At 41.4% G+C, this 23,497-nt stretch overlaps 1 protein-coding gene across 1 annotated transcript in view; it reads left to right on the top strand.

Moving 5' to 3' along the window:
• Positions 1-23,497, top strand: part of SPPL2B (signal peptide peptidase like 2B) — an 859,053-nt gene that overhangs the window by 225,776 nt on the left and 609,780 nt on the right. Inside the window, exons 3-4 of the mRNA XM_044054743.1 lie at positions 11,334-11,524; positions 21,266-21,374. Of these exons, the coding sequence (XP_043910678.1) occupies positions 11,334-11,524; positions 21,266-21,374 (300 nt within the window). The remainder of the gene's footprint in view (positions 1-11,333; positions 11,525-21,265; positions 21,375-23,497) is intronic.

Here is a 23,497-nt window from a genome sequence, read left to right on the forward strand (position 1 = left end):
CCTCAACATTGACTGCATCAGAGTTTCCACAGTTTCCTGTTCCTTTCCTTGCTGTCTAGCTTCAAATGAACAATCTGATGTTGTAAATCTTTATTCATTCCTTACTGATGGGACTTCGGTTCCATCCTCGGAACCAACACGGCCGTTTCCAAGCTTGTGCCAGCCAAAAACTCTCAGCTAGGACCTACCCATAATGCCCCTCTCAGTCTCTCCACATCTAATTTGCTGCGTTCCTCGTCAGACGTGCCTAGCCTCTCTCTCTCAAAGCCAAGTGGAAATTTGTGTTTTTTTGTGTAGTTTCTCTTTTCTTCCTATCGCCTATAACCTGCTTCTATTTCCTACCCTTTACCTTTGGTAGTTAAATCTTTACCATCGTTGGTACTGTCCCTCTCTCCGGCCCTTTGGTAGGCCTTCCTTTACCACTTGTGGTATTTTTTAAATACCATTGTTGGTATTCTCTTTTCTTTCCCTTGTTGTTTCCTTTAGGATAGCCCTTTGTTACTTGTACTATGTCAGACAAAGTTAAGTTGGGATTTAAACAGTGTGATAAGTGTGGGAGTAAGATGCCCAACTCTGACGGCCATGCTCGATGTGTTTACTGTTTAGGTGTGGACCATATGAATGCCGATTGTGATATTTGTTCTAGTTTTAGCAATCGCACTCTAGCAGAGCGCAAAAACAAGCTAATTTTGAAAGGTTTAATCAAAACTCGTTTTTCAAAAGCTCTCTCTGGGTCGGAGGTCTCACCACCTCCTAAGACCAAGAAACACATAGTCACTCGGTTCTTGCATCTTCGTCAGTTATGGAATGGAGTCTGCTCCGTGCTTCTCCGGCGCCATCGGTACAGACCTCTTCGGCACCAGGCCCTGTGTCTTCTCCCTCAGTGCTGACCTTGATGTTGACTCCTGTTTCGCTTCCAGCTTCGGCACCATCTGCTTCGGTGTTGTCCTTTGTTCCGACACTGGCTTTTACGACCATACCGGCTTCGGCACCATCCCCAGCCACTGTGCCATTAGCTTATTCGGCTCCACAGACTATGACCTCTGTTCCTAAAGTTGACCATCTCCCAAGAACCTGTTACTCTACAACGTACGACCCCTTTTCGGGGCATCGGTTTAGCCCCTTTCTTGAAAGACCTGATTCTCCTTCAGCAGCCTCCTATAGATCCACCAGGAGCCTTTCTGAACCAGATGTAGTGTGGGTTGTGGACCAGCTTCTGGCAGCTAAGGGATTGCCCACCCCAGCTAGACCTTCCGTCCCCTTTGGCTCGGAACCTTTCACAGCATATTCCCCTGTTTATCCTCCTCTGCCCACTACCCAGGCCCCAGAGATCTCAGTACCGATGACCACCCCGGTGCATACGGTTTCGACCCGACTGCAGAGTTTTCCCTGTTGACACTGACCTCCCTTGCTGCATCGCCTCCATTGGAGCTGGTGCACTCTCGGAGCAGTGTTTGGACTGTTGGCTTCTTGGTACCTAGCCCAGCGCCTATTTTTTTGCTGGCGCCTTCTATGTCCACGGCTCCAACAGCTTCCAGTCTTCTCGGAGCTCCTCACCTGGAGGTGGGCTTTTCAGGATGGGGTGTGACCCAGGTTCCGAGGTTGTCCTTCTCGGTTCTGGGCTCCCATTCCTCCTTGGGCAGGCCTGCTTTCCAGGTGATGGAGAGGGTCCTTGCCTCCACAGGCTCACAGTCAGCATCAATGACATCGGCACCAGAACCCCCTTAGCATGCAGCTGTCCCATCCCCCTACTCTGGGATCCCGGGCACGGGAGCCGCAAGACCTCCCTTTTTAAGGGAACCCTTTCTCTGGAGTCGTCCTCAGAAGATCCCACTGGGGAGCCACCCTGGAAGAAATGGTGCAAGAGGAAGCACCTTGATTTCCCTGGGGAATCTATCACTGAGGACACCGATTGCAGTGAGGTGGAAGGGTCAACACGGTCTCCTCCAGATGACGTCTCATTTGGAGACATTCTCAAAATCCTCAAGCAGTGGGGAGACTGGAAGTCCTCTAACCCTTCTGAGGAATTGGTGTTCTTGCAGGCCTTCCATGCCAGGCCATCTACTTCCTGGGTGACCCCACCTGCGGATGAGCTTATTAAGCTGATCGTGCAGCGTGCCTGGAAGGCCACAGACAACATAGAACCAGTCCCCTGGAGGCAGGACAAAATTCTATCCTCCCCTGAAGACCAGCCCAACTGGTCCAAGCAGTTGATGGTTGATTCCATGGTCGTGGTGGCGGGTACCATGAGGGAACTGGCAGAAGATAGTTCCACTGTCCATCCGCTGAACAGGGAGTCTCGAGCCATAGACAGACTAGGGAAGCGGACCTATGCTTCAGCAACCTTTGCCATTCGGTCGCCGAACTATCTGGCATACTTCACTCGCCTCCAAAGAGACCCAATCTCTGAAATGTCTTCCTCTTTGGTGGGAGGTACTGCCTGATGAGGTGCATGACACTGTAGCTTCGCAGTTAGCTACCCTTGAATCCATCTCTAACTCCTCAATGAGTTTGATATTTCACACCACCAAGGGGGCAGCTCGAGCTGCCACATCAGGCATTGTCATGAGACATCATGCTTGAATGCATTTGTGTGATTTCGCGGACCCCTTTAAATCTTCCTTCGTCAAAGCACCTGTCAACGAAGCTGCAATTTTTCGTCCCAAAGTACGCGACACACTAGCACGAAGTGAGAAAGATGGAAAGACGTCTGCTGTGGGCATATATTTTTTCAACCCCCCCCAGAGGTCCTACTCCAGGAACCAAAGGGGAGGAAAACTTTGGTTCAAGAAATCCCAAGGATCCTTCCGTGACACTCTGTGACCAACCCCCCACCCCGGGGCAGCTTATCTTGAATATGCCCCTTTTGGGATAGAGGGGGTCTGCGTAACCAGGGCACTGAAGATTCCTTCTCTTGACGACCCTACCAGCACTCTTGAGCAGCAGCCTGATTGCTTTCCTCTGGAAGCAGTCGGGGATAATTTTTCTCTGCACCTACCAGCCTGGCAACTTACTACTACCAATGATTGGGTGCAGAGAATAATATCCAGAGGCTACCAGATACCTTTCGATTTAACTCCCAGACTCATCAAACGAATCCCCGATGTACCACCCAATCAGAGGGAGGTAGCAGCCTTAGAAATAGAAAAGTTGCTAAGAAAGAGAGTCATCCAACCAGTCCCACCAGAGCAGAGAGGATCCGGGTTTTACTCCAGGATTATTTTTAGTGCCAAAAAAGACAGGGAATTGGAGACAAATCCTGGATCTCAGCCTATTGAAGAAATTTATCAAACCTCAAAAATTTCGGATGGTCATGGTACAGTCCATTCTCCCCTTTCTAGGGAGGGACAACTGGATGTGCTCTGTAGACCTCCAGGATGCGTATTATGATATAAAGATGGATCACCACTCCCGGAGATTTCTCCGCTTCTGGCTGGGAGACTATCACTACCAGTTCGGAGCACTGCCATTCAGTCTCTCGACAGCTCCCAGAGTGTTCACCAAATGTGTGGCAGTTTTGTAGTAGCTCATCTTTGACTACAACTATTCCAGGTGTTTCTGTATCTAGATGATTGGCTCCTTACGGCCTCGACCAGGAATCTTCTAATCCGCAGCCTCTTACATTCAAGGACTCGCTCTTTGCTTGGGGATTACAATCAACAAGAAGAAATCTCAAATGTCCCCAACAAAAACGCTGGAATTTATTGGAGCAGTTTTCGACACATCCTGTCAAGTTTCCCTCCCTCCTCACAGGCTTTCAAAAATAAGACACCAAATCCAAGCCTTCTTCCACAGACCTTTGTACCAGCACGCCTTGTACTGCAACTCTTAGGCTCTATGGCAGCTGCCATTACTCTAGTACCACTGGTGAGGTTGTACATGAGAATACTACAGTGGCTCCTCTCTTCACAATGGTCTATCTTAACTCACCCACTCGACCACATGAGACGTCTTACAAACCTTTGCAAGGAGGAAATGCTATGGTGGATGAAGCCAGAATTGAATTTTTGGTGTCGACCATTCCATCTGCCCCAGCCCACGGACGCTTCCTTGTTAGGGTGGGGTGGGTATTTCCAGGGAAAGATGGTCCAAGGCACCTGGTCCCCCCTGGAGGCCAATTTGCACATAAATGTCCTGGAACTGAGGGCAGTTCTCTTAGCATTGCAAGTGTCCATAATTCCCTCCCTTCTGCAATTCATTCGGACAACATGTCCGTCATCTGGCATGTCAACAAGCAAGGCGGAACCAGGTCTTACCCCCTGTGTTGGGGAAACCATGAGGATTTGGCACTGGGCAATAGCTTCCAACCGTTTTCTTATAACAATGCACATTCCCGGGAGTTCCAACCTTATTGCGGACAATCTGAGCAGGAGCATCCTGATGCCTCACAAGTGGTCCCTCAATCATGTAATAGCGGATCAGATTTTCCGCCGCTGGGGCAAGCCTTGCTGCAATCTGTTTGCTTCCCCCTTAAGCAACAAATGCAGAAGCTACTTTGCCCTGATTCCCCCCCCCCCTCTCAGGGGGAACCACAGAGGGATGCTCTAACACACGATTGGCCACTGGGTCTACTGTATGCCTTTCCCCCATTTCCCCTCATCCTAAAATTCCTCCAGAAGGCTCAAAGGTTGAAAAGCAAAGTGATCCTCATTGCCCCTTATTGGCCTTGTCAAGTCTGTTTCCCTTTCCTATGGTCTCATCTGATTCACAGCCCGTGGATCCTGGATGAATCCCAAGGTCTGCTATCTCATCCTTGGGGACTGATTCACCCCAGTCTCCACAGCCTAAAGCTCACAGCTTGGTTCCTCCACTTCCAGTGATTGCCAGGCTGCCTGATATCTCATCTCCCATTCATGAAATTCTTCTGGTTTTACACAAACTTTCCACCAGGAAAATTGATTCTAGTAAATGGACTAGGTTCTGTACTTGAGCCAAAGATCAGAACATAGATCCTTTCTCTGTGCCCATTCAAAAGATCCTACAATACCGGAAGACTCTTCTACATGCAGGAGCCTCAGAATCTACAATCACTGTACATTAAGCAACCATCGCAAATTTTCATAATGGATTTGATAATTCTTCTGTTATGTCACACCACCTGTGCAAAACCTTTCTGAAAGGAGTATTACACGTTAAACCTCCTGTCAAGCCCCCCATAGAATCCTAGGACTTGACCTTGGTACTTCAATCATTAAGAGGCCCTCCTTTCGAGCCTTTTGATTCTTGTGATATGAAATTTTTATCATGGAAGACTCTACTTCTAGTAGCACTTACCTCCACGAGAAGAGTATCTGAGTTGCAGGCCCTGAATGTCAAGAGACCTTACTTGAACTTCCACAGGGATATAGAGTATCCCTTCGTACTGACCCTTCTTTCTTGCCCAAGGTCTTTTCTGGATTTTCCATTAACCAGTCTTTGAATGCTGAGGGAAGAAAACCAGCATATCAAAACAGAGGGGAGTATCTGTTGCACACCCTTGATGTTCATAGGCAGCTTTGTTGTTGTTTAGACAGGACTAAATATTTCAGGAAAACTGATCAATTGTTTGTGGCCTTTGCAGGACCCAGATTGGGTAAACCCATCTCCAAAGTGGCTCTAGCCTCCTGGCTTAGAAACATCATTACCTTTATCTACCATCAGAATAAGCTATCCTTACCTTCCGGAATAAAGGCTCATTCTACTAGATTGATGGCTACTTCTGTGGCTTTTCATTCCAGAGCCTCGATGGATGATATCTGCACAGCAGCCCACTTGGGCAAGACCTCATACCTTTATCACTCATTGCAAATTGGATTTGGCCTCCAGGGGACGAGCATCTTTTGGTTCTATGGTGCTCAGGAATATCTTTCCTTAGGGCCACCCAGGACTCAAGTAGCTGGGGAGTCGGTCCTATCAGTAAGGAATGAATAAAGAATTACAACATCCAATAAAGAAGTTGAGTCTTACCATAACGTTTCATCTGTATTGTAGATCTTTGTTCATTCTTTACTTACCGCCCTCCTTCCCCCTGCCAGGACTCCTGGTGGACTTTAGGAGCTCCGGGTTAGGATATTTGCTCAGACAGAGCCTCCTACTGTTTTTCTCTTACTAGCTCTATAATATAGGGGCAGGCAAACTCGATCTGGAGAGACTGAGATGGGCATTATGGGTCTTGGCTGAGAGTTTTTGGCTGTGGCGAGCTTGGAAACTGCGTGTCTGTTCCAAGGACGGAACCAAAGTCCCATCAGTAATGAATGAATAAAGATAAACAACACAGATGGAACGTTATGATGATTTCCTGTGGAAGGCTCCAAAATATCTTGTTATGACACCTGACCAATTGCCTCCTGTTCCACTGTTTTCCTCTTAATTTGGATATCCATTGCTCTATCCTGTTGTGGTGCTTTCTGTTTTCGATTTACTACACTGAATTCTTCTCTTTGCAGCTGTTCCATAACCTCAATTGCTATTTCTTTGACTTCTCCATTACTCATCTCTTTCTACTTTTCCTCTTAGTCTTCTTCTTTTTTGTATTGTAAAGTTTTCCATATCCAGATTCCTTTCCCTGTATTTTTCTTCAAATATCTTTGGTGCTGCTTTTTTTGTATTGGTTAGTTTTGCTTTCTCCTTTGCATAAATATTACACCATATTAAATCTCTTTTCCTTTCCCCTGTCCATATTTCTTCTTCACATGTCTCCTGATCTTCTTGCTTTTCCTATTTTGGGGACTCGCTCCTTCATGCTGTAATGTAGTCTGTTTTAGACCTTCTACATTAAATCCTTCACTTCGCAGGCACTTCATAACTTCAACCTCTATTTCTTTAACTTCTGCTTTACTAATCATCTTTTCTACGTTACATCTTTGTGCTATTAATATTTTTATTGTGAAATTTTCCATATTTGGATGCCTTTGCCTGTATTACTGTTCGAATATCTTTGAGACTGCCTTCTCTATATTAGTTAACTTGGCTTTCTCCTTTACATAAATATTGCACCATATCAAATCTCTTTCTTTCCCATGTCTATATTTCTTTTTTATATTTTTCAAATATGTATAGGTTTTGTTTATATTTTCTCACTTCCTCAGATGCTTCCTTTTCCAAAGAGATTAAAATTTCTTGATCTATGTACTCTGCTGTTGTATTAATGAGTGCAAATTTTTATTGGAAGCTTCTGACAGTTTTTCCTGTGGAAGTATTTTTCTTTCCTTTTATTTATTTATTTATTTTACATTTGTTAACCGGGATAATCCAACTGGACCAGGACCATTTTCAGTGGAGGCCCAGGGAGAAAAGCTCCACAATTAGATGGATTAAGTAACAAAAAATAGACGAACAGACAATGATAGCACAGAGACATGCATAATAACAATGGTAAGCTTAAACTGTCCCAATAAACTATGAAATAATAAGTCTTGTGTTATTTCAACAGTAGGAACATTAGAAAGGAGGCAAAGCGGAATAAGAAATGCAGTCCTCTTTGTTATACATGGGCAAATCCACGTTTTCCCGCGGTGTGAATTGAGTGATTTTTTTGAATTGTGTGATAGTAGAGGAAGAATTTATAGAAGAGGAAAGATTTATTGGTAGAACGAAGTGGACGATTAGTAGAATAGTAATTTCTCTCTTAATCATTTTGTATATCTTGTGTCTGGAAATTCCGGGCTTCTTACATAATTGTAACAATACATAATTTCTTTCTTATCCTCAGTAGTCCACTTTATCGTCTTCATGGCTCTTCTTTGGTCAACCATTTTTGTCATTTTTGTGGACTGCTTTTTCCTTCTACAACAGGGGGGCCATCTTCCTCATGAGCCTGGCCCCATTGTAGGAATGTTTCCGTATTTTGAGGATTCTACACTGTCATTTTTTCCTGTCGTGGCACCAGTGTGGCCTACCAGGATTGGGCACTTTTTTTATCCTGGGTCTTGTGCACCCAACTATCTTTTTTATTTTTGATTTGCTTCTGTCTATGATGTATGCTATATAAATACAGTCTGTATCAGTGTCGCCTTGGTGAAAGTTTGTGAAAAACAGGGTCCACCTCGCGAAGGTACTCACCAAGACTCTAGGATGAATTCAGTTTTAGCACTACTACTCTCCTTTGCTTGATGACTTTTCATCTCTCCATCAGGACCCCTGTGTGTGTGTGTGTGTGTGTGTGTGTGTGTGTGTGTGTGTGTGTGTGTGTGTGTGTGTGTGTGTGTTGTGTGTAGATATATATACGTTTCTTATTTTAGTTGAACTGTTATCCATTAAACCGTCATAGACGTCTGACCCAGGAAAGATTTGGAGTGGGAGAATAGAGAACTTGCCCCCGTGCATGAACATATTAAAGCCCATTCTTGAGTTGGAGTGGGAGAGTTGGTGAACTTTCCTCCTGTTAGACCCATGTTAATGCCTTTTCCCAACTTTCAGTTCGTCAGGAATTGCGATAAGCTGTGGAGTGATTAGTAGAATCTCTGCAAGTTTACATAAACATATGTTTTTATATTTATATATTTACATAGATATATATGTGATTATATTAGCTGAAGTCGCCACAAAGTGACACTTAGATAAACCGAATAAAAAACAGCAAACTCACAAAATATTGTATGCGCTGAATGCCAGTAATTAAAACACTGAATGTCAAGCAGTAATTCTTCCCACAGCTAAATAGAACAAATGTGTTTTTTGCTTGGTGGGCAAGCCCCCAAGCCCCCTCATGTGGGGACCGAGGCCCTCACACCCTCTTAGATGTAAGTATACCAGCTCTACAGTTCCACTAACTTAAAGAAGGGAAAAATCTTTTGAAAAATGGGAATCAATGCTGGTGTACACTGAGAACTTCAATGGCAGCATACTGTAAGCTGGATGTTACCTTTAGATCCTGGGCTGTCTTCAGAGTTAGTCAGACCATCCAGGAGAACAACCTTATGAGACTTTCTCACTTGTTGAAGAAGGTGGACCTCCTAATTTAGAGATGAAAGCTGTGTTTCTGTAATGATACATCTGAATGTTTATGATTCGTATTCTTTGATATGTCCACCTTCCTTCATCCCTGCCCTACATAAATGTAGTCTAGGAAGTGTTCAGAAATTTAAGAGTTTGTTTAGGTGAATAATGCTGTTTGATTTTTTTTTTCTTGTATGCTTCACTTTTTTTTAATACACCTTTATCTTATGTGATTCACGTTTGAGTAGAATGCTGAAGAGCAAGTCAAAATGCAAAACACCCTATGGTTTTGAGGGGTTGGAAATGTTTCATAAGCTGAGCTGGCTGAAAGCTAGTGGTTCAGTGTGCTGATTGAAGAAGATGAACTGTGATTGTTCATACATACTATTTTTTTGCATTGCCCTTTGATGCAGCATTTCCTTATCTCCTCCCTGGGCAATTTAATGATCCTTTCATTCTCTGGATAAGAGCTGTGTAGGTCCTTTGTTTCTGGAGCGAGGATTGGGTGAACCGAGTCTAGGACCGTCATGTATTGGTGTAGAAGGTTTTTCTCCTTAGCCCCTAGCCCCACTACATATGTTTAGCAAGCTTACCCTATAGTTTGGCATGCAGTAGGCATCAGCAAGGGTGTGCCTCTTTTTTACATCTCTTAAGATTTCCCTACCTCCCTTAGTGTCGGGACTCCATTCTCCTCCAGAGACTCTTGTGACGGGACGTTGTGCCCTGGACATGTGCTGCTTCCCCTCACCAAAGAGTGGCGAGCTGACCAATCCTTGTCACCCCCCCCTCCCCCCCCCGCCATCTTCCAACAGGTGCTTGAGGCAGTAGTGGAAGGCAGGGCTTTATTCCTGTATACCAGCAGAGCTGGCTAAGTACGAAACTTTTGTAAATTCAAATGTAATGGTTCTAAAGGAAAATGGGAGCTATTTATACACAAGGAGCTCGTTGCTGTAATGATGGCTGCAGGGGAATAATGTAAATACATGCTTCATTCACATCACTGAAGAGATTTAAGCTCACACTCCATTGTTTTTTGTTTCATTGGAGACAAAACCAAATTTGACTCTGTTATATACTGAACCCCAAGATTCCAAGCCCTTTCAGCTATGAAATTTCATGTTGCCCCTAAATGGTGTGCAGCCCACCTTCACTCATCAAAGTATACTGACTTGTAATCCGATTTATATTAGCAGCAGTGTCATTACCCCAGGCAGAGAGGTACAGGAAAAGTTCAGAGCCTTTTGTATGAGTAGAGCAAGAAACTGACTTGAAGTTGGCAGCCAGTGTAATGTAGTAAGCCCTATGTTGTTGTTGTTGGCTTTCGGCTTTTCCCGGTTAGGGGTCGCCACAGCGGAACTCCGGTCCGCTAATGATTGGGAGTAGATTTTCACGGTGCTGAGTTGCCAGCTCGACGGCCAACCTTCAACTAAGACATGCCTATTCACGCATGTCTTTCGGAACGCCACTCGACCTGCGGGGAGGACGTGCAGACTCCACACAGAAGGTACTCCCCGCACACTAGCTGAGAATCGAACGGGAGAACCTCTTGCAGTGAGGCAACAACGCTACCACTGCACCACCGTGGATTACTAATGTAGTAAGCCCTATCAGTGTTGTTACATTTCTGCACACTTTTTGTATGAACTAGTTATGTTCTTAAAGTAGTTGTCTTATTTTTCAGTTTACATTGTTTATTTGCTTATTATATGTTCTTGTAAACAATGTTTTGTCAAGTAGTAATGGGTGATGATTATTCTACATTTGAACTGTGATATGCAGTGGTGCACTTGCTGAAGGAGAATGCTTTTTTAGCAGAATGGTAAATTTGTTGTGGTACACTGTTGGCAATCCTCAATTGACCCCTATATGTGTGTGCCATATGTGCAGATGTGGCTAGGTGTGTATCCTGCTGTTAACTAGCATCTTGTGCAAGATTAGCTTCTGGTACTTGTGTTCACTGACTGCTAGGAGAGGGTCTAGCTCTAGTGCAATTCCGAAATGGATTATGAATGAAGTAAGCTGTGCATGGTGCCCAGTCTTTTGACCAGGGTCGATAGATTTTTACTTTATCTGGTTTCTGTGTAAATAGACTGTAAATTGAATTATCTGTAGTGTGCACACCACCATACTCTTTAGCAAGCCTTTTTTGCCCATACAACCTGTCTTCAGCTCTTGTGATGTCCATTATTTGTATGGATAGAATGCTTATATCCCTATGATCTTTGACTGGAATTAAAATGCTTTGATGTCCAAGGTCTTTGTCAGATTTGGTCTTGCACATAATTTTACCTGAGCAGCTTTTATACTTTAAATAATAAAAGCTTTATACAAGTGTATTTTCCTATTTTCTTATATTTTATCTAGTCTTTCAGTGGTACACTTTTAATGTTTTTCTTTCGCTTCTTTCCACACTTTAGGCCTTACTACCACTGGAAGACCAGACACCCTCTGTCTTGTGTTCAGCATCTGATGTTCCACGAGGAGGCTTCATCAACAAAATTCCAATGATAATGCGGGGGAACTGTACATTTTACGAGAAAGTGAGACTTGCACAGCTCAATGGTGCCAAAGGGTTAATTATAGTCAGTAGGGAGAGACTGGTGAGTAAGTGAAGAAACAGACTGCCAGTCCATTCTTTGGCGTAGACTGAGTTCGCTTAATGCTAGTTTGAATTTATAGCACATTTAAAATACAGTGAATTCAGAAATAGTCATTTTGTTTTTGTCTCTGTATACGTGTACCTGATGTGTGTATATCTAAATTACTATACTAACACCCAGCCACATGTATGTGTATATGTACATGTCACTAATTTGTAAATAAAAACTAGTAAGACCCTTGCTGTAAATGGACTCATCCGACCAGGATCACTAATTGCTATGTGTTCCAGGTCCATAACAATACCAACAGGCAAAAAAATCCAGTCCCAATTAAACTAGAATGAAATAAGGAATGTGGCCGCTTCCGGAATGAAGCAAGCTGTAGCTCAATGATGGCGAACATATGACACTCATGTCAAAGGCGACGCACACCATGACGTTTTGGGTGGCACATCAGCGATCACCAACACCAGAGTTACCACATACACTGCTCTTGCATTCGTTGCTCGTGTGATGTTTATTGAATTATTTTTTGCCAGGAGCTCTTGACACGGCAAATCCAAAAGGTTTACCATCACTGCTGTAGCTCATCCTAAAAAGGACTTTTTGTTTTCATAGTATGGTGGTGGTTCTGTTATGGATCTCTGGTCGTTCTGATAAGGATGTAATAGTCAGAGTGACAAAATCGGTGTTAAAAGTATCTGTAGCGTGGGATCTCAGATTGATGATATCTCGATGAGTGCATGAGATCTCAATGAGTGCATGTTATTAAGGGTGTTCCAATCCAGAGTGGGATCTTGTAATTATGTAGCTTGTCCTTGTAAGAATGTTAGTATCGTTACAGATTCCTTATTGTAGTCAATCATCCTGATAAGGATATTTGTAGTAACCAGCATCTCTTAGAATTGTTGGCATAAAAGTATAACACTAAGAAATGTCTTACAAGGGCGTGTGGAGCTCGGTGGAGTGACTACATCCTGATAAGTTCATTGTTAGTCTTTTGGTCCTTCTTCCTGATGAGGACATATATTAGATAGAAGAAAAGAATCTTGACACTGTGGTCCTTATAAGAAGTTGTATTGTTGTCACAAAGGCAGAGGAGTGCCATTCCATGTAGTGGGAATAGTTGGGAACATGCAGTATATATTACGGTAGATATGGGGGAGTGTAAGGGGAGTGATAGTCTCCGGGGTAGTTTATTGGTTATCTCAAAAAAAAAAAAAAATTAGTGAAATAATAATGTATAAACAGTATATATAGTACCACCCTTCAGTGATGTCTGTGGTTATGTATTCTCCTTATAGAAAGGGTGCCAAAGTGTCGTAATTGTGGAACACAGACGATCCATACATTACCAGTTCAAGAAATGCTATATTAAAGTCTTCCTTTAAAAAGTAATTCCTAATTAACATTTTATTTCAGTGATAACATGTAGGAGTAAAAATTTATAAGAAAAAGAGCTCTAATTTTATACATAGCATGTGGAGCAGTCCGCACTTTCACTCAAATGCTTCATTCAGATCTGCCTAACTAAGATGAAAATGTACATGTTATGTACTGTCCTCACTAAGGGAGAGTGCTTGTTTATCTGTCTTGACTTGGGGGAAACCAAGGTTTCCCATCAAAGTCAACGCCTGATAAGATTACTTATGGGGTGCATATTTATTTCACTCGTGGTGGGGGGGCACTGGTGGCTTATAGAAGGGTTTCTGAATATTAATGCGGATTGAAATTAATGGGGGCAGTATTGCAGGAGTTCATCTTTAATCATAAAGGGTTTATCATACTGGTGGATGAAGAGCCTTAAATTGTGATGTAAGAAAAATCTAAAGAAGTAAAAAAAAAAAAATGGGGGGGGGGTTAATAAGTTTAAATAAGATTTTTAAATAAAAAAGCACTACACTATAAGAGCCAGCTATGCTGGTGTGACAAGATGTAAGCTGCTGCATGTAAGTGCATCTGTTTGTTGAAAAGTATTTATTTATTTAATATTTGTTTACCGGGAAATTCTGACTTAGAACAAAGCCAATTTTCAGCGGAGGCCTGGGGAGAAACACTCCAGCCACATGTTTTTGTAACATGGGAGGAAACTGGAGCACCCGGAGGAAACCCACACGAACACAGGGAGGACATGCAGACTCCGCACAGAAGGAACCCCAGCCGAGAATTGAACTGATGAACCTCTTGCTTTGAGGTGACAATGCTATCGCTGCACCACTGTGCCGTCCAACTAAGGGAACAAATATCGAGCAAATGGCATTTGAAGGTTCTAGCAATGATAAATTGAAGAAATTAGAACTAGAAAGACAGTTTAGACTCCAAGCCTGCAAATTCCGTGGACTCAGCATTTCCACTTCAATCAACTGCATCCTTAACCATGGCACACTCTATTAATTTCAAGTTTCAACTGGACAATTTAAGGTTGTTCTGTCTACTAACTAAATGTTTGCTCGGAAGGGCATACACAAACTCAGTTATGCACCATGCTCATAACCCTGAGTAATGTGGCTTATAATTTAAATAACCAGTGTACTCTTTTAGATATAAAATTTATTTTATACAGTTTCTTTTTTCTACAAGCAGTTTGCCTTTGTGTGATTTTTGACTGTTAGCAGAGGTTGTACATTGGTAGAAACTGTAAGGATGCGTGTGGTTGTGGTTTCTGAAGACGTGTACAAGAAAGAAAAAAAATCTCTTGGAATGTTGTAACTAAATTACATTACTTATATCAACAAATTACTTTCTTTCCTAATATTTTTGCTGTTCACCCTGATAGATGTATTCTCCTTGTAACTAAAGGAAACGTTTTGAGCTCCCATTTAACATATTCACGTGGAGTGTGTTTTTTTTTTTTTTTTTTTTTTCCAGGTTGTAGCATTTTATTGATTCTCAAACTAGGAGAGTCGCTGTTTTTCAGGGCTTATCCGTAATGGTGTGTCAAATGGAAATTTGAATAGAACGTAGGAGAAACTGTGTTCTACGTTTTCTTCAGTGGTTTGAGACGATGGTAGTGTCATATCGTCATGTGAGCATGGTACAATGCAGGTATATTTAGAGGTAATGATAGTCATGTAAGTTGTAAATAAAACTGCTGATTTTTAATGTAGGCAGAATTTGTGAGGAATGAAGCAAAAGAGGTTTTTAACCAAAATATACTTTTTTGGGGACTTCTGTACAGCTGCTTGACTAAACTGCAGTGAATACATACGTAACAGTAAAAACTGTAAACATGTACATGCAAGTTTTAAGCATATCATTAGAAGATGAAACTCACTGTGTTTCTTTTAAAGTGATCTTACCCTCCCCACACACCCCTCTGATATGAGAGGCTGTGCCCCCATACCACTGTTACTTATGTGTACTGTACTTTACAGAAAAGAGAATTCTGTCTACTGCAGTCTTAAAATTAGTCCATTAGAAAACTCACACTTCAGTGTTCACTGCTCTGAATGTCAAACGCGCATGTATCAAACACCCTCATAGGTTCATAAGTTTGTACTAGGCTATCGACCCTAGGGCCTATACAAGCCTAGCCGTAACAATTCCCTGGCTATTTCTTCCCATAGTATTTACTTCATAGGACCCCTGTCTAGCGAATGATGTGATCCCCGGGGTGAATTTCTGATCTCCCATCCAATCATCAAGGTTCCTTTAGAAGAGGACCAAAGAGGCGCTCTGCTTGACATGTATGGGCAGTCTGTTCCAGAGTCTGGGGAGTCTCTGGGTCAGGAACCTATCCCTCCAGCATGTTTTGTGTATTGTGATGACAAGGTTTAGATCCCTGGAGCGCGTGGGTCTCTGAGGGATTGGGATTTCTTTAAGTGTTGCATGTCCAGCAGGTCTGGGTTTGACATGGCCTTGCATGTTAAGCAGCGATCACCTCTGAGTAGGCTATATGCGACCGAGTATAGGTGGAGTTCTTTTAGACACATCACAGGGCATCTGCTTTAGGCCTGTGATTTTTAGTGAGGTATTTCTGCGGTCTTTCTAGTTGTTGCAGATGTCTTGAGAGGTATATACCAAACGGGGCGTTGTATTCTATAATGGGTCTGATGGGGGATGAATACAGTGGGACAATGACCTCCTTTTTTTCTGGATGAAAAGCCATTGGTGATGAGGTGTGCCACATAGAAGGATTTCCTGACTGTTGTGGTGATGTGGTTATCGAAGGCGAGACCACTGTCCACCTATGTCCCTAAGTCTCTTATCACACTTTCAGTGTTCAGTGTGCTGCCACCTATGTGGTAATTCACAGGTACATTTTTTTCCCCAAAGGGGATAACTATACATTTCTTGGCATTGAGCTTGAGCCCATGACCCTTGCACCAAGTATCTGTTTCTGTAAGGCCCTTTTGTAAAATAACCACACTTGGGGATTCAATAATGGCTCCCAGTTTGCAGTCATCTGCGAACTTTGTTAGCCAGAGTCCCTTAGTGTTGGCCTGTACTTCACAGAAGTAGATGCCAAACAAGAGCGGTCCCAGGATTTGAACCCTGAGGTACTCCACTTGTCACTAGTCTGGAGCTGGATTTGGAGTCTGCTACTTTTACAGTGTGGGTTCCATCAGTAAGCCAGTTGGCAACCCCTCTAGTGACGTAGGGATTAATGCCCAGCTTAGTAAGTTTATCTATGATTCCAGAGTGGGGATGGTGTCGAAGGCCTTGGCAAGGTCCAGATAGGCTGTGTGGACCACCTTACCCTTGTCCACGGCTCTGGAGACTGATTCGATGGAGTCAGTCAGGTTCAGGAGAAAAAATCGGCCCTTCACGAACCCAAACTGCGTGGGGCCCAGTGTTTGAAGGTTGCCAATGTCTTTGTTTATAAGTTCCATGAGAATACGTTCCATGGCCTTGCAGATCAGGCTTGTCAGACTGATGGGACGGTAGTTCCCAGGATCCAAGGTGGATTCCTCCTTGTGGAGTGGGATAACTGTAGCTGTGCGCCACTCACTGGGCACGAAGCCTGATGTGAGGCTATGATGAAACATGACAGGTAGGTGAGGTGCAGTTAATTTTGTAGTTCATGTAGTACACAGCCTGGGATGTTGTCTGGTCCCATGAATGCTGTATTCTTAACATTAGAGAGTGCGTTTTTTACCTGTGTAGCCGTTATTACCGGAATATGGCAATCTTTTGGTATTGAGATGGGCCCTTTAGGGGGTGAGAGGGGAGTGAAGTTTGCACTGAATCGATCTGCCAGGATATTGGCAGTATCCTTGGGATCAATATATTTAATGCCTGCTTTTATTCCCCCCCCCCTTGACCATCAAGCCACCCTCCCTCCCATTTCTCCACAGACTTGATGGTTTCTGTAGGTCTGAGGGCTCAGCTTTAGAGGTAAGAGTCAAACATATGGGATTTTTTTTTTCTCTCTAGCGCAAGTCTCTGCCATGCTTGCTGATATCATTAGGCTGGGCAGGTACTGGTGAGAGCAGCCTGAGTATATATCCCCTTCCTAGGCTCATAGAGAAGCCACAACTGTTTTGTCTGCCATTTGGTGTTGTCGTCTTCTTTGAGCTCTGGCTTACACCAAAGCTTTGTTAAAGAAATGCCATGCACTCCCCATCATCCCTGCCTGCTCTGTCAAGCACCTGACCCGCTAATTGAATACTGACATGACAGGTGGTGAAAAGCTTTTTCTTGTCTTTTATTAAATCTTAAGCCATGTTATCTGTTTTATGCCATTTTTGAATTCATGAAACAGTTACTTGGGAATCGCTGGTTTTTATCTTGATTCTGCTAATTGCTTACTTGTTGCCTGGCCCATAGTCAGGACCTTATCCCAGTACACCACAGGCAAAGGCTTTGCCTGGATGCCTTAGCATAGGTAATTCATTAGGAGCTGCTGATGTGTGAACTTGCTTAAGTCGGTTGTTGATGTTGATTCTAAGTCCAAATGGAGGACTAAGTGTGATATTAGGATACTGGCAAGTACTCTTGTTTTGAGACTGAAAAAATGGGAAGTGAACAGGCTTGTTAAGTGGTGACTAAGATCGGATTGTAAAAAGGCAGCTGAAGAAAGCTAATGTGGGATGAAGCAGTGGACGTGTCTGGAATAATTTTTGTTTCACATACAGCCTTTTGAGAACTTTTACGTAGGGTTATTTGAAGAGAATGTGCTAGAGTATGTAGAATATGCTAGACCCATAGAAATTGAAAAGTAAATCCTTTCCAGACTTAGTTTGCGGTACTTGTTCTTTGCATTCTATCTCTCAATATGTTTGTACTGATACATGAAATGATTTTTTTTTGTTTTGTTTTGCTTCTTTGCTTGTTTGTCAAACCATCCCTTGATCAGACGGTGCTTGTTTATTGCTCCTTTCTTGGGGATTTCATCCTGATCAAAGGCAAGAGCTTGACCCAGTGGGGTTGTTCAAGCAGCCACAAGGGTGTTTTTTTTTTCTCTCTCTCTCTCACTAGTATCCCAACAATTCGAGCCTTCTCAAACTCCTTGGGCAAGGAGCCATTTGAACTGCATCATTGTAGGCACCCAGAATGCCCTCCTCTTACTAGTCCGTGCCTCTTTCTTTTTGAGGGGTATGACCCATTGGTAGCTTGAGACGAACACCCTCTCTGTCTGCCCCTCTGCATTGCCACTGTTCCTTTGAGGGATTGTGTGTGTGTGTGTGTGTGTGTGTGTGTGTGTGTGTGTGTGTGTGTGTGTGTGTGTGTGTGTTTCTACCCACCTGCCAGGATAGGAACACCCTTCCTCCCCCCCTGCTTACGCCATTGAGTGTTTAAGTTACTAGTTGAACTCTGGTTGCATGGGACATAATAGGACTTCATCTTATTTATCACTGACGCTGGCTATAAAATTAGACCATTTGAGCTATGCTTCAGATTAGTAGACTAGAGGTCATTTTAAGGAGTTGTCCTAAAGTAGCAAAAGATTTGTGAAAATGTGAAATGATATTCAGGTCACTAAGCCAACATCTAGGCTAACCTTCCTTGTATGTTTTGCTTCAAAATGGCAGATGTCATCTTCTTGAAACAAAGAATGACTAACTTTGCTTTAGTTTCCTTCTACTTAAGTTATTCTGACTAGAGGTTAGAAGTTGCACACTCCCTTGCCTGTGATAAAGTTCGAGTTATACCATTTACCCAGCTGTATGGCCTTAAGGATCATAAAGTACTGTTGTATATTGTGCACCACCATTATTTGATATTTACCTATTTGAATTCTAGCTGTCCTTTTCAAATCCATACGTGTAACGGAGGATGTTCTGTAGTCCTATCTCGCCTTCATTCTTACACTTGGGATCGGAGCCGAACCTCTGCTCCGACTCTACAACTCTCCAGCTCAAAAACTTCTGGTTGGCTCGTGGCTAGGAGGTATCCCATAGTGCGCCGCTAACGTATCCCAGATCTTCTTTTTTGTCTTGAAAGTAATTATTTCACATTTAATGATATTTTTCATCAATGTCAGGGTACAGCCATGGGGGCTCCCTTTGCCTCCATGTATGCGAATGTTGTTATGGGTTTATATGAATTGGAGTACTTGTACCATTCAGAATTTTTTTAAAAATTGTGTAATACATTACTATAGGTTTATTGATTACCTTATTTTTATACGTCAAGGAGGTTGTGAAGAAGTTGATGCATTTGTTAGTGGGTTACACCATAATAGATTTGTTTTTTCTTTTAATGGTTTGCAAGTGGCTAGGGCTGTAACTTTTTTAGATATAGGACTTGCTATTAATAATGGTGAATTGGTTACATCTGTCCATAGGAAGTTTGAAGATGGGAGTCTGTATTAGTTTGGCAGTAGCTGCCATCTGCCCCATACTATTTCTTCACTTCCCTATGGTGAATGGCTTAGAATTAGAAGATTATGTAATAATGAAGTGGATTTTAATAGAGAAATTAATAGATTATATTCTATGTTTATCTCTAGAAGATATAGTTGGGAAAATGTATGTACTGCCATTAACAGAGCTGTAGGGGGCAGAGATTATGAATTATGTTGAAATATTATGTTGACATAGCTAGTATGCATGACTACAAAATAGACTAAGAAAAAAATATATATTTTTTTCTACTTGTGGTTTATTTAGCCCTGCACATATTGAGACAGCAAAATACTATTGGCATTATTTATCTAAATGTAATGATTTAGCCAATATTTTATGCCCACATATTGGTGTATCATACAAAAGAGGCAGAAATCTTAGGGATATTTTAGTACATAACAATTTTATTTTTCCAATTAATGCTTTTACTGCTGTTAGTACACCTTTAGGTATTTATTGTGTACACTGTAATGTTTGTACATATATAGTTAGAACATTTGATTTTATTAATGGATATAAATTCTCTCCATCAGAAATATTTAATTGTGATACACAAGGCGTTATTTATGCCTTACAATGCTCATGTGGCCTTGTATATATTGGAGAAACTAAGAGAAAATTTAAATGTAGGCTACAAGAACATATTAGAAATATAAGAAATAAAAAGATGGAGAGACCTTTGGTTAAACATTTTATAGAATGCCATAATTCTAATGTGCAGGACTTAAAGGCTAGTATTTTGGAAAGATTACCTGTAAGATTTTGTTCTGTGCCGCAGTGGTACAGCGGTAGCGTTGTTACCTCACAGCAAGAGGTTCTCCCGTTCAGTTCTCGGCTGGGCTTGGGAGTGCCTTCTGTGTGGAGTCTGCATGTCCTCCCCGCGGTAGGGTAGCGTTCAAAAGACATGCGTGCGTAAATGGGTGTGCCTTCGTTGAAGGTTGAGCATCGAGCTGGCACCTCGGCATTTCGTAAAAATCTACTGCCAATCATTAGCGTACCGGAGTTCCGCTGTGGCGACCCCTTACCAGGAAAAGCCGAAAGACAAACAACAACCTGTAAGATTTTGTTCTGATGAAGTATATAAAAGGAAGTTAATGCATAAAGAAAGTTTATTTATTTTAAAGTTCAATACTATGTCCCCTATGGGACTGAATCTTGAATGTAATTGGAAAGTGCTGATTTAAATTAATTATTTGTAATTGCATTATTATGTGTGGGTTTGTATGTAATGGTGCGTCTTTTTAGTAATTTCCTTGTACTCCTTGAGGGTTTTGCCAAAGTGCTTGAGGTGTAATAAATCTTGACTGGCTTTTGGTGGTTGTATTTTCTGCTGTGGTTGGTTGTACATTTTGGTGTCCCCATGGCCAGCGATCCATCCTTTGACATACCAAGAGTTTTTAGAGAAGAGTCCAATAAGGTTTCACAATCTACTATGGACAAATTTGTGGTTCACCAACAGAGGTTGGTCACTACACCTACTATAGGTATGAATGTACGTAGTAATGGACTTGGTGATACCTCTTCTTTTACTGTTTTTATGGAGAAATGGGAACAAGAACGGAGGAAGACGTGATAACCCATTCAATGTAGTGGGTGAGTGTGTGCAATCTTTACCGGTGGGTGAATCTTCATTTCTTTTGGAAAAACTTGAACATTTACTACATAAAGAGACTGCTGTTTATTTTAATATCTTGGGCTTACAACTTTATTTGGATATTACACCAAGAGGCTTGAGAGCCTTTAAGTCACCCTCTGCTCCTTTTAATATGTTAGATGAAACGAAAAAAAACTTTTCCAAAAGGTGGCTAGCGGCTGCTCTATGGAGTGGATTTCCATTCTAGTGGAGCGGGATCAGCTTAAACAGTCCAGAATTAAGGCAGAAATTGAATGTACTCTCCAAAATCTCTCAAAACTCATTAATACCGTTAGTTTAGATTCGTATCTTTCTAATATGAATAGTAAATTGAAAGAACATGAAAATGAGCTGATTGAACGTAAAACTACTAAACTTAAGAGAGATTTGAGAGATTATGAAACTGGCAAGTCATTTTTGTGGTACAAAAACAGCGTAATTCTTCAAAAAATGACCAGACCACCTTGAACAAATCCTGTAATGCATCTAGGAGCGTATCATTTGTGTCTGACGTCTCTATGACTTCAGCCTGGGTGGAAGGGAATGGCAAACATTATCCTTCTTTACCAGCGGCCCAGGACCCTGCGAGATTAAATAAAGAATTCTCTGCACGAGGCAGGAATGGTGAACCTAGTAGAAATGAAAAGAAATGAAGTCGTTTTCAACAGGACTCAGTCTCACATGGGGACAATACGAAGCACAATAAAAAATCTAAATGGTATTGAAACATCTTCATCAGACTCTATTGTGGTAAACATTTCTGAATTTCATCTCACTGAAGGACAGTATAAGGTGTTGTATTATGGACTTAAATTTATTCCCACTGTTATACCTTGTATTCATGAACTTAAGTGTGATGTATTTAGGTTTTGTCGTAAATAACATTTGGTGTACTATTTTGAACATACAAATTTCTGAAGTTGTTTTGAATACTGATGTGAATAACAGCTCAGATAGTTTTTTTTCATGCAACTCAGATTTTCATGATGACTTAATAGATGATGGTGATTTGAATGGTTATAGTTTATTTAATACAAATAATATCAAGTATAAGAGTGAATTTATTCCTTCATATATGCATAATGGTATAAAAAATTTTTACACATGTTAAACTATGCTATTGAATGTGATTTATGAAAGACAAAAGGAATTTTGTATACAATTTGACTAAGCAGGAATGGTGTGAGCTGCAAATGTTGGCTAAAAATGAGAATATAATTCTTAAACCCTCCGATAAGGGGGGCAAGATAGTTATTATGCATGTCCAACAATATTATGCGATGTGTATGGATCACTTGAATAACAGTGAAGTCTATAAAGTTAGTAATTTGAATATAAGCAAACAATGAAGAATTTTGAGATATTGATATGTAAAGGTCATCTCCTGGGATATTTTTCAAAAGTGGATTTGGATAGAAAATTTGGTTGTGGTTATAGTGAATTGGCAGTATTTTATTGTCTTCCTAAAATCCAAAAAGACATTAATAATCCCCCTTGTAGGCCGATAGTATCAGCGGAGAAATATTTTTTTTCTAATGTTGGTTTTTTGTTACATGAAATTTTGTTACCATATGTTATAAAGTTACCTTCATATATTAGAGATAGTATGGACTTCTTGAATAAAGTATCAAATGTTATATGGTCAGAAGACGTGTATTTTATAACAATAGATGTATGTAGTTTATACACCAATATTCAACATAGTCATGGTTTAGAAGCAGCTCGCTATTTTATTGGAGATAACCCTAGGGGGAATTCTATAATGGAACAACTACTGTTTTGTCTTGAAAATAATTTCGCATTTAATTATATTTTCCATCAACGTCAAGGTACATCCATGGGGGCTCCATTTGCCCCCATGTATGCAAATCTTGTTATGGGTTTATATGAATTGGAGTACTTGTACCATTCAGAGTTTTTTTAAAAATCATGTAATACATTACTATAGGTTTATTGATTACCTTATTTGTATATGTCAAGGAGGTTGTGAAGAAGTTGATGCATTTGTTAGTGGTTACACCATAATATATTTGTTTTTTCTTTTAATGGTTTGCAAGTGGCTAGGGCGGTTACTTTTTTAGATATAGGACTTGCTATTCATAATGATGAATTGATTACATCTGTCCATAGGAAGTTTGAAGATGGGAGTCTGTATTTGTTTGGCAGTAGCTGCCATCTGCCCCATACTATTTCTTCACTTCCCTATGGTGAATGTCTTAGAATTAGAAGATTATGTAATAATGAAGTGGATTTTAATAGAGAAATTAACAGATTATATTCTGTGTTTATCTCTAGAGGATATAGTTGGGAAAATGTATGTACTGCCATTAACAGAGCTGTAGGGGGTAGAGATTATGAATTATGTTCAATATTATGTTGACATAGCTAGTATGCATGAATACAAAATAGACAATAAGAGAAAAATATATTTTATTTCTACTTATGGTTTATTTAGCCCTACACTTATTGAGACAGTGAAATACTATTGGCATTATTTATTTAAATATAATGATTTAGCCAGTATTTTATGCCCACATATAGGTGTATCATACGAAAGA

The sequence above is a fragment of the Protopterus annectens genome, chromosome 13.part0 (assembly GCF_019279795.1).
Source record: "Protopterus annectens isolate FY-2018-M chromosome 13.part0, PAN1.0, whole genome shotgun sequence".
Classification (NCBI taxonomy): Eukaryota; Metazoa; Chordata; order Ceratodontiformes; family Protopteridae; genus Protopterus; species Protopterus annectens.